The 13,852-nt window shown below is 43.1% G+C and overlaps 1 protein-coding gene across 5 annotated transcripts; it reads left to right on the top strand.

Annotated features, from left to right (window-relative positions):
- The first annotated feature begins 3,907 nt into the window (after window positions 1-3,907).
- LOC144707576 (pentatricopeptide repeat-containing protein At1g20230-like) lies at window positions 3,908-10,254 on the top strand. 5 transcript variants are annotated; one of them, XM_078580759.1, is made up of 3 exons: window positions 3,908-7,254; window positions 8,166-9,640; window positions 9,979-10,254. In XM_078580759.1, the coding sequence occupies exon 1, from the start codon at window positions 4,004-4,006 to the stop codon at window positions 6,923-6,925; it is 2,922 nt and encodes a 973-aa protein (XP_078436885.1). In that variant the 5' UTR covers window positions 3,908-4,003; the 3' UTR covers window positions 6,926-7,254; window positions 8,166-9,640; window positions 9,979-10,254. The 5 variants fall into 5 exon arrangements, with proteins under 5 accessions (XP_078436885.1, XP_078436889.1, XP_078436888.1 ...); XM_078580763.1 differs by lacking the exon at window positions 9,979-10,254 and having other exon boundaries at window positions 3,908-7,090; window positions 7,216-7,254; window positions 8,211-9,957; XM_078580762.1 differs by lacking the exon at window positions 9,979-10,254 and having other exon boundaries at window positions 3,908-7,090; window positions 7,216-7,254; window positions 8,166-9,957.
- The last annotated feature ends 3,598 nt before the right edge of the window (window positions 10,255-13,852 follow it).

Below are 13,852 nucleotides of genomic sequence, written 5' to 3'. Positions count from 1 at the left end.
CATTGGTCATACTAGCTAAACAAATATCAAACGAAGAACCAAATATTGAAAAATCATCCATAGAGATTTATAAAACACTCACCTACTAATTCAGAAAACATAGCAGTCATGCATCTTTAAAAGTTTCTGGAGGACGAAGGAATTCTTTCTAAGGATACGTTTTTTGATTTTGATGATCATGCTAAAGCCTCCTTTTTCATATTAAATAAGCTTTGATTCAAGTACTTATATTACAAGCCTCCGAAAGGAGCAAACCTTTTGAAATTATGTGCGACGCCTCTGATATTGCAGTGGGAGTTATCTTAGGTCAAAGAATTCATAAGAACTTGATTTGGAAATCAAGGATAAGCCTGAAGTAGATAACACAGTAACAGATCATGCACTCATATTAATGACATATTTCCTGATGAATACATTCAAGAAATTCAGAGTAGAAACCTTCCATGGTTTGCACATATTGTCAGTTTTCTTGTCAGGGGGTTATTACCTAATGATTTGGATATTAATGACAAAAAAATCTATTAGGATATTAATTATTATTGCTACGATGAACATGAAAATTTTAAACTAATTGTTGACCATGTGTTTCGGATATGTGTGCCTGACGATTAACAATTGAGAATTCTGGATGCATGACATTCCTCTTTATGTGGAGGACATTATGCACCAAAATTAACTGCATTTAAAATTTAAAATTTTGGGTTATTTTGGCCAGCTCTATTTTCTGATGCATTTATGTTCTGCTCAAGCTGTTTGAAATGTCAGACTGAACTGAATATTCAGAAGAAAAATAGAATGCCACTTCAACCTATTATAGAAGTAAAGATATTTGCAATATGCAGAATTGACTTCATGGGACCATTCCCAAATTAATCTGGACATGAATACACTCTCATGGGGGTGAATTGTCTATCTAGATGGGTTGAGGCTATTCCCACCTGGTCAAATGATTATAAGGTAGGTATTACATTCATTCCACAACGTATTTTTTGTAGGTTTGGCTGCCCTAGAGCAGTTATTAGTGATGGAGGTATTCACTTCAATAATTCTTATTTCAAAGCCATGCATAAAAATCATGGGGTTCAGCATAGAATCATGACCCCATATCACCCACAAACAAATGGGCAAGTTGAAAATTCAAATAGGGAGATTAAGAAAATTACTAAAAAGATTAATAGTCCTAATGGGAAGGACTGGTCAACAAGACTTTATGATGATCTATGTCCATAGAGAACGCTCACAAAACGCCCTTCGCGATGTCTCCTTATAGATTGCTCTTTTGAAACCTTGCCACTTCCTAGTGGATATTGAATATATAGCTTATTGGGTGATTAAGAAACTTAGCCTCTCTTTAGATGCAGTGGTAAAAAGATGTTTATTGCAGATGCATGAGCTCCATGAGCTAAGGGATGAAGTGAATGGGAACTCAAGAATTTATAATGCCAAAATGAAGAATTTTCATGACTAGAACATAAACTGAGAGCACTTTCAGAGATATAAAAGGTATGGCTTTATAAATCTAAGTAAAAACCATTCCCTAGGAAGCTAAAGTCCAGTTGGGATGGACTATTCACTATTTTTATGTCTTTTGAAAATAATGCAATATTGATAATTGATCCAAAATCTGGGAACGAGTTCAAGGTGAATGGAAAAACGTTAAAACCATACATAGACTCTGAACTCCCACACCCACCTACAACCATCCTCTTGGAAAATTCTGCTGCAAATATTAAAGAGGATCCACCTCTTTAGAACTACTGTTTTTGTAATTTTAATAATAAAGCTCCCAATAATTGCTATGTTTTTGCTTAAAATATAGGAAGTACCTTTTTCACTAGCTTCCCTTATGAAGTTGTTTTTGTTTGTTTGTTTTTTTTTATCACTCAGATATCAACAAGAAGAAGTTAAACTAGGGACTTGACTCATTTCCAAGGCATATGCAAGCTCAGCCAATCAAGAGACACATTAACCTTAGTTTTAAATTCTAAACCTCTGAAATTATTATTCAAATTAGTTTTTATACTTGTCATTTCATGTTTTAGTGGGGGGGAGCATTTCATTCTCTTTTTCTATAATTGGAAATGTTCATGTTTTAATGCATGTAGGGAGTTACTTTTTTGTTTCTTGAATTTATTTACAAAATCATTACCCCACTCTAAGAAACTCTCTTCATCCTTGACCTTAAGCGCATTTGTAGGGAAGTTAAGCTTTATAGCGCATCATGGTCATGATTATATGATACAAGCTACGATGTTGGATAATGTGGGGTCCCATTTTCATGTGGCTAGGGTACATAGTGAGGCATATTTGGGATAGGAAAATCGAAGGATTGAAGCACTATGATCCAATAGGTTGAGCGTTTAGTGATCTACAAGGACCCCCACCGCACTACCATATCATTGAGCCAATCCTACCTGGTGTCCAACTCCATCAATAGGTGAATCCTACTCTGAGGTGAAAGGTACATATTCTTCCTAATCCTAAAACCACAGAATCCCCTCTTTTAGATCCACCAAGAATCTTAAAAAAACACCTCTAGCTTCATTCACCTCCCACCCAATCTCCTATCTTCCTCCATTTCATATATCACCTTATCTCATTAGGAATCCTCCTCTAACCTTATCCCCATGCTGATGATAGTCGTCTCCCAAGAATTTATATATCCCTTTCCACAGTATCATTCATATATCCTTATCACCCATCTATATAATTGCACTCTTCATCTTCTTAACCCCTTTCTTCCATCACTTTTGTATAATGACCTCACAAGACTGGAAAATCACTTTCTATTACCATCTTCATTTTATTCGATCACAATGAAATAGTGAGCATGGTTTATGTGTTATCTCATACCCAAAAAAAACAAATGAGAAATAAAAGGAGGCAAAAAAATGTGTCAAATGAGTGGAACAAGGAAAGAAAAAAAACAAAATGATAGAATGTATGGACGAACAATAAAAAAAAGAGAAGTAGAAAACAAGCAAGATATGAAGATAGAGAAAAGAAAGAAAATAATAAAAGAGAGATAAAAATAAAGAGAAAAGATAATAAATGAAATGAAAAAGAAAAGATGAAAGAAAAGGAAGCAAGGAATATATAAAGAAATATTGGAATAGAGGAGAAGTAGAAAGTGTTAAAAAAGCAAAAGTGAAAATAAGTAGGAAGAAAATAAATAAAAGTAGAGTGAAGTAAGAAGAGTGACAAAAAAAAGTAGAAGTAAAAAGAAGAAAGAGAATAATAAGGTAGGTGGAAGAGAAAGCACATGAAAAAATAAATTAAGAAGAATGAAACAATGAAGAGAGGAGGAAAGGTAAGGAGAGGAAAGAAGAGAAAATGACTAACAAAAATGCAAGTGAAGAAGAGAAAGATAATAAACAAGCAAATAGACAAAGAAAAAACTGTATATTTGCAAGTGAGTAAAAGGTAGAGAACTATACAGAGAAAAATAGAAAGAAGGTACAAAAAAATAAGAAAAAAAACGAGTAGAGAGCCGAGAAAGGATTAAAGAGAGAAAAAGAAGAGATGGAATGGAAAAGAAAAGATAACAAGGAAAATAAATAGGGAAGGTAGAAATATTGAAAAAAACGGAATATCAGATTACAAAAGGCACATGAACAACAGAAAATATAAAAAACAGAGAAAAACAAGATGAGGGAAATTTAAAAAAAAACATTAATGATGGACTTTTAGAAAAATGTTTAATAAATACTTCTTTCCATTGTCCAGACTCCATCACTTTCCTCTTCTCCAATGTCAGTTGAATCATGCTACTGATTCCACATAAACTTGAAAAAAAAGATGAAATAAATGCTCATTAAAGATGGACTTTTGGAAAAATGTTTAATAAAATACTTCTTTACATTGTCATTTGTCAGTAAGATTAATCTTTATTCTCAGAACAAAAGGATCCGTCCACAAAGGTTCCACTCATATCTGGGAGCCCAGTCTCAATGCCACGAGAGAAGCTTAAAAATCTTTACTTTCCCACTTCCCATGAGAGAAGATGTCTTCCTCTACAAACCCACTTTGCCAAGCTTCCACTTTCCAACTCACCGATCATCGTCTTCCCCGCTCAATCGCCACAAGGATTCAGACCCATCTGCCCCTTCGTCGCCACCGACGTTTTCTCCATGCCGGTGATGGCGTTGAAGCTCTCAAATCGAAGTCCTCCCTCCAAAAGAGAAGTACCCTTCACGCCGTAGCCCACTCCATTATCTCCTCTCCTCCTATTGAGAATCGCTGGCCAGTTCTCTTCTCCGAGCACCCAACCAACTCTTCAATAACCAGCGACCACCATCTGCTCGAAGGAATTCCCAAAAGAACGGTTGCCCAGTCCGCCAATCTCATCTCCTCCCTCGTCTCAGCCCAGCAATGGAGCGATGTCTTGCCTGCCTTCTCCTCCATGCTCAGAGAAGGCCTGAAGCCGGACAAATTCCTTCTGCCCAAGTTGCTCAAGGCCTGCGCCGAGCTCCGGAGCGCCGACGCCGGGTCCGTCGTCCATGGGTATGCTTTAAAACGATGGCAGGAGCTCAATTTAGACGCTTTTGTAGCCAATTCTCTTATCAACATGTATGGAAGCTGTGGAGATTTGAGCTCTGCCCGGAAGGTATTCGATACAATGCCGGAGAAAGACGTCGTCTCTTGGACCGCGTTATTGAGCGCTTACACGGCGACCGGGCTCGTTGAGGAAGCTGCCGAGATCTTTGCAAGGATGAGAGAGGACGGTGTGAGGCCTGATGTGATCTCCTGGAATGCCATGATTTCTGCTTTTGCCAGAGAAGGGAACAAGGAGGCGGCTTTGGATATGCTGGAAGCCATGAAAGACGCCGGCCTCGTGCCGGGCATCAACTCCTGGAATGGTCTTCTGTCAGGGTTCGTGCAGAGCGGCGGCTTCGAGGATGCCATGGACATGCTCGTCGAGCTCTGGTCTTGTGGCCCGCCTAACGCGGTCTCGGCCGCCAGTGTCCTCCCTGCATGCTCAGGCATGCGATCTCTCGTCCTAGGCCGGGCAATTCACGGCTACGCCGTGAAGAGGGACTTCGTCAGCGGCAACGTCTTCGTCGGCGGCGCTCTGGTTGACATGTACATGAAGTGTGGCGAGTGCAAGGATGCGGAGAAGGTGTTTGTGGCCATGGAGACGAGGTCGAGTACTGTGTGGAATGAGATGGTGGCTGGATGGGCTACCTTAGGGGAGCTGGAGAAGGCCATGCAGGTGATGAGGATGATGGTCGAAGACGGGTTCAAGCCGGATGTTGTAACTGTTAACACTGTTCTTGCCGCCTACGCCAGAAGAGGTAAGAGAGAGGAGGCCTTCAGACTCGTCTCCGAGATGAGAGAGATGGGTTTGAAGCCCAACATTGTCTCTATCAACGCACTCATCTCTGGGTTTCAGCAGTGTGGGTTACAGGAGGAGGCTCTGGGATTGGTCAGAGTTTTTCAGAATTCGTCTGCGGTTGTGGGTTTTCCTTCTGAGATGGTGAGTTCTTCTGTCAAGGTGAATGCTGTCACTGTGACTTCGGCTCTCGCAGCGTGTGCAGACTTGGATATGGAGGGGTGCGGAAGGGAAGTGCATGGATTTGTGCTGAGGAATGGTCTTGAGTTGAATGTATTCGTCTCAACCTCGCTCGTTGATATGTATGCCAAGTGTGGGAACATGGATTATGCAGTGAGAGTATTCTATGGATCTAGAGAGAGAAACACGGCCACCTGGAACAGTATGATGGCAGGCTATCATTCCAGTGGAGAGCCAGAGAAGGCCATGAAGCTGTTTTCAGAGATGCTCTGTGAAGTCCATTTCCCTAGCTCCATCACCCTTCTCATTCTTCTCCAGGTTTGCAGCACCATGTCAGCACTATCTTGGGGTAGGGCATTACATGGCCTTGTCATGAAGATCAAGAACATGAACTATGATCCAAACTCTGTTCATCTAGAGTGTGCCCTCATAGATATGTATGCAAAATGTGGAAGCATACAAGAAGCGAGGCTAGCATTTGATCTGATAGAACACAAGGATTTAGCATCCTGGAATGCCATGACATCTGGGTATTCGTTCCATGCGATGGCTGAAGAAGCAATATCCGTGTTTCGAGAGATGCAGAGGTCTGACATCAGCCCTAACAACATCACATTCACTTCTGTTCTCTCATCTTGTCGGCAGGATGGGTTTATGGAGATTGCGTTTAGACTGTTTGATCAGATGGAGGAAGTCTATGGTGTGAAGCCTGGGCTAGAGCACTACACATGCATGGTAAGAATCATGGGTGGAGCTGGAATGCTCGAAGACGCCCTAAGTTTCATACAGAGGATGCCAGGCAAGCCTGATGCCTGTACCTGGAATGCTCTCCTTCTTTCTTGCAGAAAGCATTCCAATTATCGAATCGGAAAGGTGGCAGCTGATGTGCTCTTTGAGCTGGAACCTAGAAATCCCTCCAACTATATCATCCTATCCAACATCTATGCAGCTGCAGGCATGTGGGAATCAGCTTTAGAGATCAGGCATCTCATGAGAGAGCGTGGTTTGAAGCAGCCGATGGCTTGCAGCTGGACGTATATTCACCTCAGAGCTCATGTCTTCGAAGCAGGAGGGAAGCCCCATCAGGAGCTGAACAGAGTTCTTGAGGAATGGGATAGATTAGCCATGAAAATGGAAAGTCTTGGATATGTACCCGAAGATCCGTATCTTGACGAGTTGGAGACAGATCCATTCTCTTGCTTCCACACAGAGAAGCTTGCCTTGTGCTATGGTTTGATATCCTCGCCTCCGGGGGTGCCAGTTCGCATTTTGAAGAATGTGAGGATGTGTATTGACTGCCACACATCGGCCAAGATCATTTCCAAGATTGAAGGGAGGGAGCTGATTGTGAGTGATGGTTGCCACTTCCATCATTTTACAAATGGCATCTGCAGCTGCAATGACGAATGGTGAAAGTAGAACACATTCTTCAAACTATGTTTGAGATTCAAGCAGTGTGTCGAAATTCAGGCAGTGGTTGCAAGACAAGGATTGAGAAAACCTCTCTCATCAAGGGTTGGGTTAATTGGGTTACATCTGTTGGAAAACGGCATTGCAAATTACGACATCTGTTCACCAGTAAGTCAGGCTAAACGGTGTTTCTTTCAGGAGTATTCTGCGTTTCTCCAATGCATATAAATGAATTCGTTTGGAGGGTTATTGTTTATATTTGAAGCTGATACGGTGACTTCTCAACATGGCAGTGGATAAAATCATCTTGAAAAGAGACAGACTGCCTCTCTGTGAGTACTTCATTCTCGGATGATTTTTTCCATTCATACGACTAATAAACTATTGATGACAGTGCTCTTATGTAAATTCTATCTGTTTCTTTTTCACTTGTTTTATTCCTTGTTTAGTGGCACCTTGTATTCCTTGACAAAATATGGTTAAGTCGGTAGTCATGTAAATCTTCTTTCAAATTTTCTACATACTTGAGTATTCTATATTGCCATCCGTATTCTTTAGTCCACCCAGATGAGTAAAAAATTCAACCCATCCTTAGGTTAATACATGTTGGTGTAAGGCTATGAATACGTATAATAGAAATGTTCGGAGATGTTTAAGATGAATAACTTCATTATAACTTTATTATTTGACGGATGTGCCTGATTCCTTTGCTGAACTTTCATATATTTCAAAAGAAGCATATGGTGCAAAGATTCAGACAGTATGGGGTAGGAGATGGAAGAGATGGAAAATAGAATGTCATGTGGATATATAGGTCCTTAGTGGGTATTTTCTCCATGAATGAGAAATGAAAGGCGTCATTCAGAAGAAATAGTTAGGGTTTCAAACAAAATGAGGTAGGTCAATGTGTAAGTGTAAGTTTTTAAATTTGTAAGTTAAATGTGTGTGCTTCATATATTTCAATTTTCTAAGTTTAATGGAAATGTGTGTGCTTCAAAGTTGTAGTTTTACTTAGAGATGAATACATTGATACACTTTGATACACACCTAACTTTGATATTCTTGTTGACATTATTGTCTCCTTTCCTTTTCTTTTCTTCTTTCTATTATTAGCTCCTTTCTATTATTAGCCCATTAAGGGCCCTTTCTATTATTAGCCCATTAGGGCTCCCTATAAAACCCCTTGTAATCTCTTTGTTTGAGTATCAAGAATTGTTCTTTCTTCTTGTCTTCATGGTATCAGAGCCCTAACCCTAACCCTAATCCGGGTTCTTGGGCTCGACCGTAGCTCCGATCTCTGGCGTTTCTACATTCGCCACGATCTTGAGCTCCTTCTCCTTCCGGTTGGCTACCTGCTCCTGGCGGCGCAGCTTCTTTCCGACCACATTTCCGGCTTCCCGCACCGCGCTCCCTCCTCGGCTGTGCTTCTCTCTCGGCAGCGTACGCTTCCCTCTCGACCGCGCGCTCTCCTCTCGGTCGCGGCCACGCTCCCTCCTCGACTCTTCAGCCGCGCACGCAGCCAATAGCCGCGGGCGTTCCTGCAGCCGTGTGCTCCTCGTGCGACACTTCATTCTGTGATCAAGATGACGGAGCCTGTATTGGTTTCCGGTGTGACGCCAGCATTGACGCCAGCATCGACGCCACCCAGTGTGGGTCAAACGTTTAATGATTCGGAGGCACCTCTTGAGTCGGGGAATTGGTCGGCTTCACCTGGACCGTTTTCTCTGCCTTGGATGCCTCCAGATGGGATGTTCACCGGCTTTAACCTTCTTCAGTGGCAGCAATATGTCTAGATTACTCTCAAGGGACGACTGATGCGTCATTTACTTGAAGAAGGGCCTTCCAAGACAGACTCCAAGTACTATGACTGGCTAGACGTTGAAGGGGTGGTCCATCGATGGCTTTTGGATAGTATTTCACCGAGTATCAAGGGTGAATTTCTGTCTCTTGAGTCTGCCCGGGCCGTGTGGGAAGCGGCCCTTGACAGCCACTCCAAGAAAAATAATATTGCAACACTGTATGAGCTAGTACATCGGGCCGCCAATCTGCGTCAAGGAGACAGGACGATCATGGAGTACAGCACAGAACTCATTTCTCTGTGGAATGAGATTGATCACTACATGCCTCCGGACCCTCACTCGGTGGATCGCAAATACACTCTTCAACTTTGGGTTTTTCAGTTCCTTATAGGACTTAACCCGGAATATGAAGCGGTACGGGCTCAGCTTATACACCGGGAGAAAGAGCTTTCCTTCAAGGATGCGCTTCGCAGTGCGAGAATTGAAGAATCTCGCTTTCAGCAGTCCCAGACCCCGGCTTCTGCACTTGTAGCACATTCGTCTTCCTCCACGCGCTCCTCGGTGACGACCACAGCGACTGGAGTAGGAGCTTCGTCTCGTGGTCCATCTACTCGGACTGAGGAATCCTCCTAAGGTGATCCTTCCCTTTTCTGCAATTACTGCAAAAAGTGGGGTCACTCCAAGGAGACGTGCTCTAAGCTTCAACGGAAGCGAATACAACAGAGCAATCTTGCTACGGTTGCACCTTCTGTCAACCAAGTACCGATGCCTGGTCAAGTGCCTCTGTCCTATGGTCTTCTTCCAAGTGGAGCGTCTTCGGTGAGTGCTTCTCTTCCCGGCTTTACACCTGAAGAAGTAGAACGTCTTCGGCGATTGCTTGACCCTCCAGTCGTGGGCTCGTGCTCTCTAACTAATGCGGGTATGTCCACCATTCCTTCTCCTCCTCCTTCACCATCTCCGTCGTCATCATCATCCACATGGCTTCTTGACTCTGGTGCCACTGCCCACATGACACCCAATCCTAGAGCTTTTGTGACCTATGAACCCGTTTCCGGCTCCTCCAAAGTTAAAACAGCTTCCGGTGATCTTCTCACTGTGGCTGGGATTGGTTGTGTGTCTCTCTCTCCTTCGATGAACCTCACTAAAGTCCTTCATGTTCCACGGCTTGCTCATCATCTTCTTTCTTAATCCCGCCTTGTTCGTGATCTGAATCAAGATCTTACATTCACTCCTAATACCTGTTTTTATCGTGATAAGGTGTCGGGGAGGACGATTTCCATTGTTGAGGAGCATGAGGGTCTCTATCTTGTTCGATCTCCCTTGTCTCCCCTCACTGTTGCTGCCGCTGGAGTTCTCCTTTCGGCGTCTCATGAGCGTTTGTGGCTTCTCCATCGACGCCTCGGCCATCCATCCTTTGCTACTCTTTATCGTTTATTTCCAAAACTTTTCCACGGCCACTCTGTGGACCGCTTTGTTTGTGATGCTTGTCGAATTGCTAAACATCATCGTACTACGTATCCTATTTCTTCTTCCCATTTGACGACTCCTTTTGCTCTCGTTCACACCGACGTGTGGGGACCCTCCCCTGTTCATAGCACGTCCGGTGCTCGGTGGTTATGTATATTCATTGATGACGCTAATCGTTTCACGTGGGCCTATCTCTTGAAAAATAAATCAGAAATCTCCCTTGTTATTCCTCAGTTCTACTCTCTCATTCAAACTCAATTCTGCACTTCTATTCGTCGCTTCCGCTCCGACAATGCCCGAGACTATGTCAATTCTACGTTAAGTACTTTCTTCCAAGAAAAAGGTATCATCCATGAAATCACATGTCCTTACACCCCCCAGCAAAATGGAGTTGCAGAACAAAAATTTCGTCACATTTTTGAAATGGCTTGAAGCCTCTTATTTCACATGCATGTGCCAAAGTATTTTTGGGCTGAAGCTGTCCTAACTGCCATTCATCTTCTCAACCGTCTTTCGTCTCGCGTACTTAACTACTCTACTCCCATTGATTGTCTCCAGCATTCCTTCCCCAACATTTCTCTCCGAACCAATCTTACCCCTCGTGTCTTTGGGTGCGTTTGCTTTGCTCCTAACCACCATCTTGGTCGTGACAAGCTTGATCCTCGGGCCATCCAATGTGTCTTCGTCGGCTATGCTTCTACTCAAAAGGGTTATCGATGTTATCATCCACCCTCTTGTCGATTTATTGTCACCAAGGATGCTACCTTTGACAAATTCACTCAGATACCCCTCTTCTTCTCCACCTTCTCCTTCTTTACCACCTCAATCAGATCCCCTTGAATTTCTTATTCTTCCTAACTCATCTCCCTCGTCACCAGTCCCAAGTCCTTCCTTGCCTGTTCCTCTCGAAGAGCCTCCATCTGATATTCCCATGAACACCTTGTCCTCTCGATCCTCTGCCTGCACCAATCCCAAATCCACCTGTCCTTACTAAAGATCCATCCTCTGCTTCATCGAACCCTCCTGCAGAGTCCCCATCGGATCCCTCTATCCCACTATGTTGTGCCCCTTTACCTATACGCTGTTGCCCGCCAAAAAAACGCTATGGTATCACTCTTGCTCGTCGCAAGCCTCGTGTTCCTCCTACCCCTGAAGTTCCCTCATCCTCCTCATCCACTCCTCTTGAAAATCCTTCATTAGCACTTGTGTCTCGCCCTCATCCTTCTCCATTGTATCCATTAGCCGCATCCATCTCATCTCATCGTCTTTCCCCATCCTACCACGCTCTTCTCACCTCCCTTGACACTATCTCCCTTCCAAAGACGTAGCCCTCTCTCTTCCTCATTGGCGTCGGGCAATGGAGGAGGAGCTACAAGCACTTGCCCTAAATGACACATGGGATCTGGTTCCACTACCGCCGGGTAAGCACTTGGTTGGCAGTCGTTGGGTTTATGCTGTAAAGCACAATTCCGACGGCTCTATTGAAAGGCACAAGGCACGTGTTGTGGCGCAAGGGTTCACCCAATAGTATGGCATTGATTATCAGGAAACGTTTGCCCTTTTGGCCAAGATGAACACTGTCCGGATTCTCTTGGCTCTTGCCGCCGATCGGGGCTGGATATTGCAGCAATATGATGTCAAGAATGCTTTTCTTCATGGTGATTTGACTGAGCATATCTATATGGCCTTACCTCCTGGATATGCCTCCTTTGTGCCGTCTACTCCGAGTTCAGTTGTTTGTCGCCTGAAGAAAGCGCTGTACGGTTTGAAGCAATCTCCTCATGCTTGGTTTGGCCGTTTCACCATGGCCATGAAGAACCGGGGATACCGTCAGTGTAATGGAGATCACACGCTTTTCTACCGTCATTCCACGTCCGGGGGAGTGGCTATTCTTCTCGTGTACGTGGATGACATTATCATCACGGGTGATGTTACGGAGTCCATTACTCAGCTGGCTATGTATCTGTCGTCGGACTTTGCCATACGTCATCTTGGCCCATTACGGTATTTTCTTGGTATTGAGGTGGCTTATTCTTCGAGTGGGATTTTCATCTGTCAGCAGAAATATACAGTGGATCTTCTTTGCGAGCTGGGAAAGGAAGACTCCAAGCCTATTTCGACACCGATTGATGTGAGTCATCGACTTGGTGCGGATGAGAATGAAGATCCGGCTGAGCCCGGACAATATCAAAGACTTGTGGGCAAACTGCTCTATCTCACCCACACCCGTCCCGACATTGCATATACAGTGGGTGTTCTAAGTCAGTTTATGCAGAACCCTCGAATGAGTCATCTTTATGTTGCCCATTGCCTCCTCCGTTTCTTGAAGGGCACCATTGGCCGTGGATTAATGTTTCGTCGTCACAGTGGTCTGCGTCTAGAAGTCTACACTGATGCCAATTATGCAGGATCTGTGGTTGATCGTCGGTCGACCTCTAGGTACTGCACCTTCTTGGGAGGCAATCTTATTACTTGGAGGAGTAAGAAACAGAAAGTGGTCTCTCGATCAAGTGCTGAAGCAGAGTTCCGTGCCCTTGCGCATGGTCTTTGTGAAGCACTTTGGATTACCCAACTGCTTCGTGAACTAAGGTGTCCGGTTTCTTCCCCTGTTCAGCTGTTCTGTGATAACAAATTGACTATCAGCATTGCTCATGATCCCGTCCAGCATGATCGTACAAAACACATTGAGATCGATTGACATTTCATTAAAGAGAAGCTTGAGTCGGGAAATTTCTGCACGCCATATGTTCCGTCAGCTGAACAGCTTGCAGACATCTTCACCAAAGGGCTTCATGCCCCTCGGTTTGAGGAGCTCTATTCCAAGCTGGGTGTGGAAAACATCCACGCTCCAGCTTGAGGGGGAGTGTTGACATTATTGTCTCCTTTCCTTTTCTTTTCTTCTTTCTATTATTAGCTCCTTTCTATTATTAGCCCATTAAGGGTCCTTTCTATTATTAGCCCATTAGGGCTCCCTATAAAACCCCTTGTAATCTCTTTATTTGAGTATCAAGAATTGTTCTTTCTTCTTGTCTTCAATTCTAGTTAGCAGTTGAGGGATAAATAATGATGATTACTAAAATTATTAAAGCTTAGGAGCCCTCAAACAAATTTGAAATTGCCTATTTGCCAAAAACCTGGCCTAGCTTATCACTTACAAAAGGTTTATCACTCCTTCATAGACTCTTGTTTGTATTTAATTCACTATAAATTTTGATTCTCATCTTGCTTCTTGTGGATTTGTAAGTGATGAAATAGGTGACAATTCAAATATTCCATACATTAGTCAACAAGGCAGTACAACGAGTTCAGTTATCCGTGCACATGACAAAGATGGTATGATATTATTTTACTGGACATTCTGTCCAAACCACATGAAAAAATATTATATGTTTAAGCTGATGCAAAGATGAAGCAGTCAAGCCAAGTTCATAAGAACAATAGAAACAACTTTAAATTCTTTTGATGCATAATCTACTCTAGAGAAAAAAAAGTTATAGAACTTTGCTGACTGAATAAACTCAATTCTTATCATCAATCTGCACAATAATCAATTGAGGCCTTTTTGTGCAACTCAGAATTACTGTTGTAGAAATATTAATAATCCATAGCATTTACAAGCATCTCAGCAAATGCTAAGCTCCAATTTTCCATAAACACAACCATA

This window comes from Wolffia australiana, chromosome 9 (genome assembly GCF_029677425.1).
Source record: "Wolffia australiana isolate 7733 chromosome 9, ASM2967742v1".
NCBI lineage: Eukaryota > Viridiplantae > Streptophyta > Magnoliopsida > Alismatales > Araceae > Wolffia > Wolffia australiana.
The sequence above is the reverse complement of the archived record's forward strand: the minus strand, read 5'-3'. Positions and strand labels throughout refer to the sequence as shown.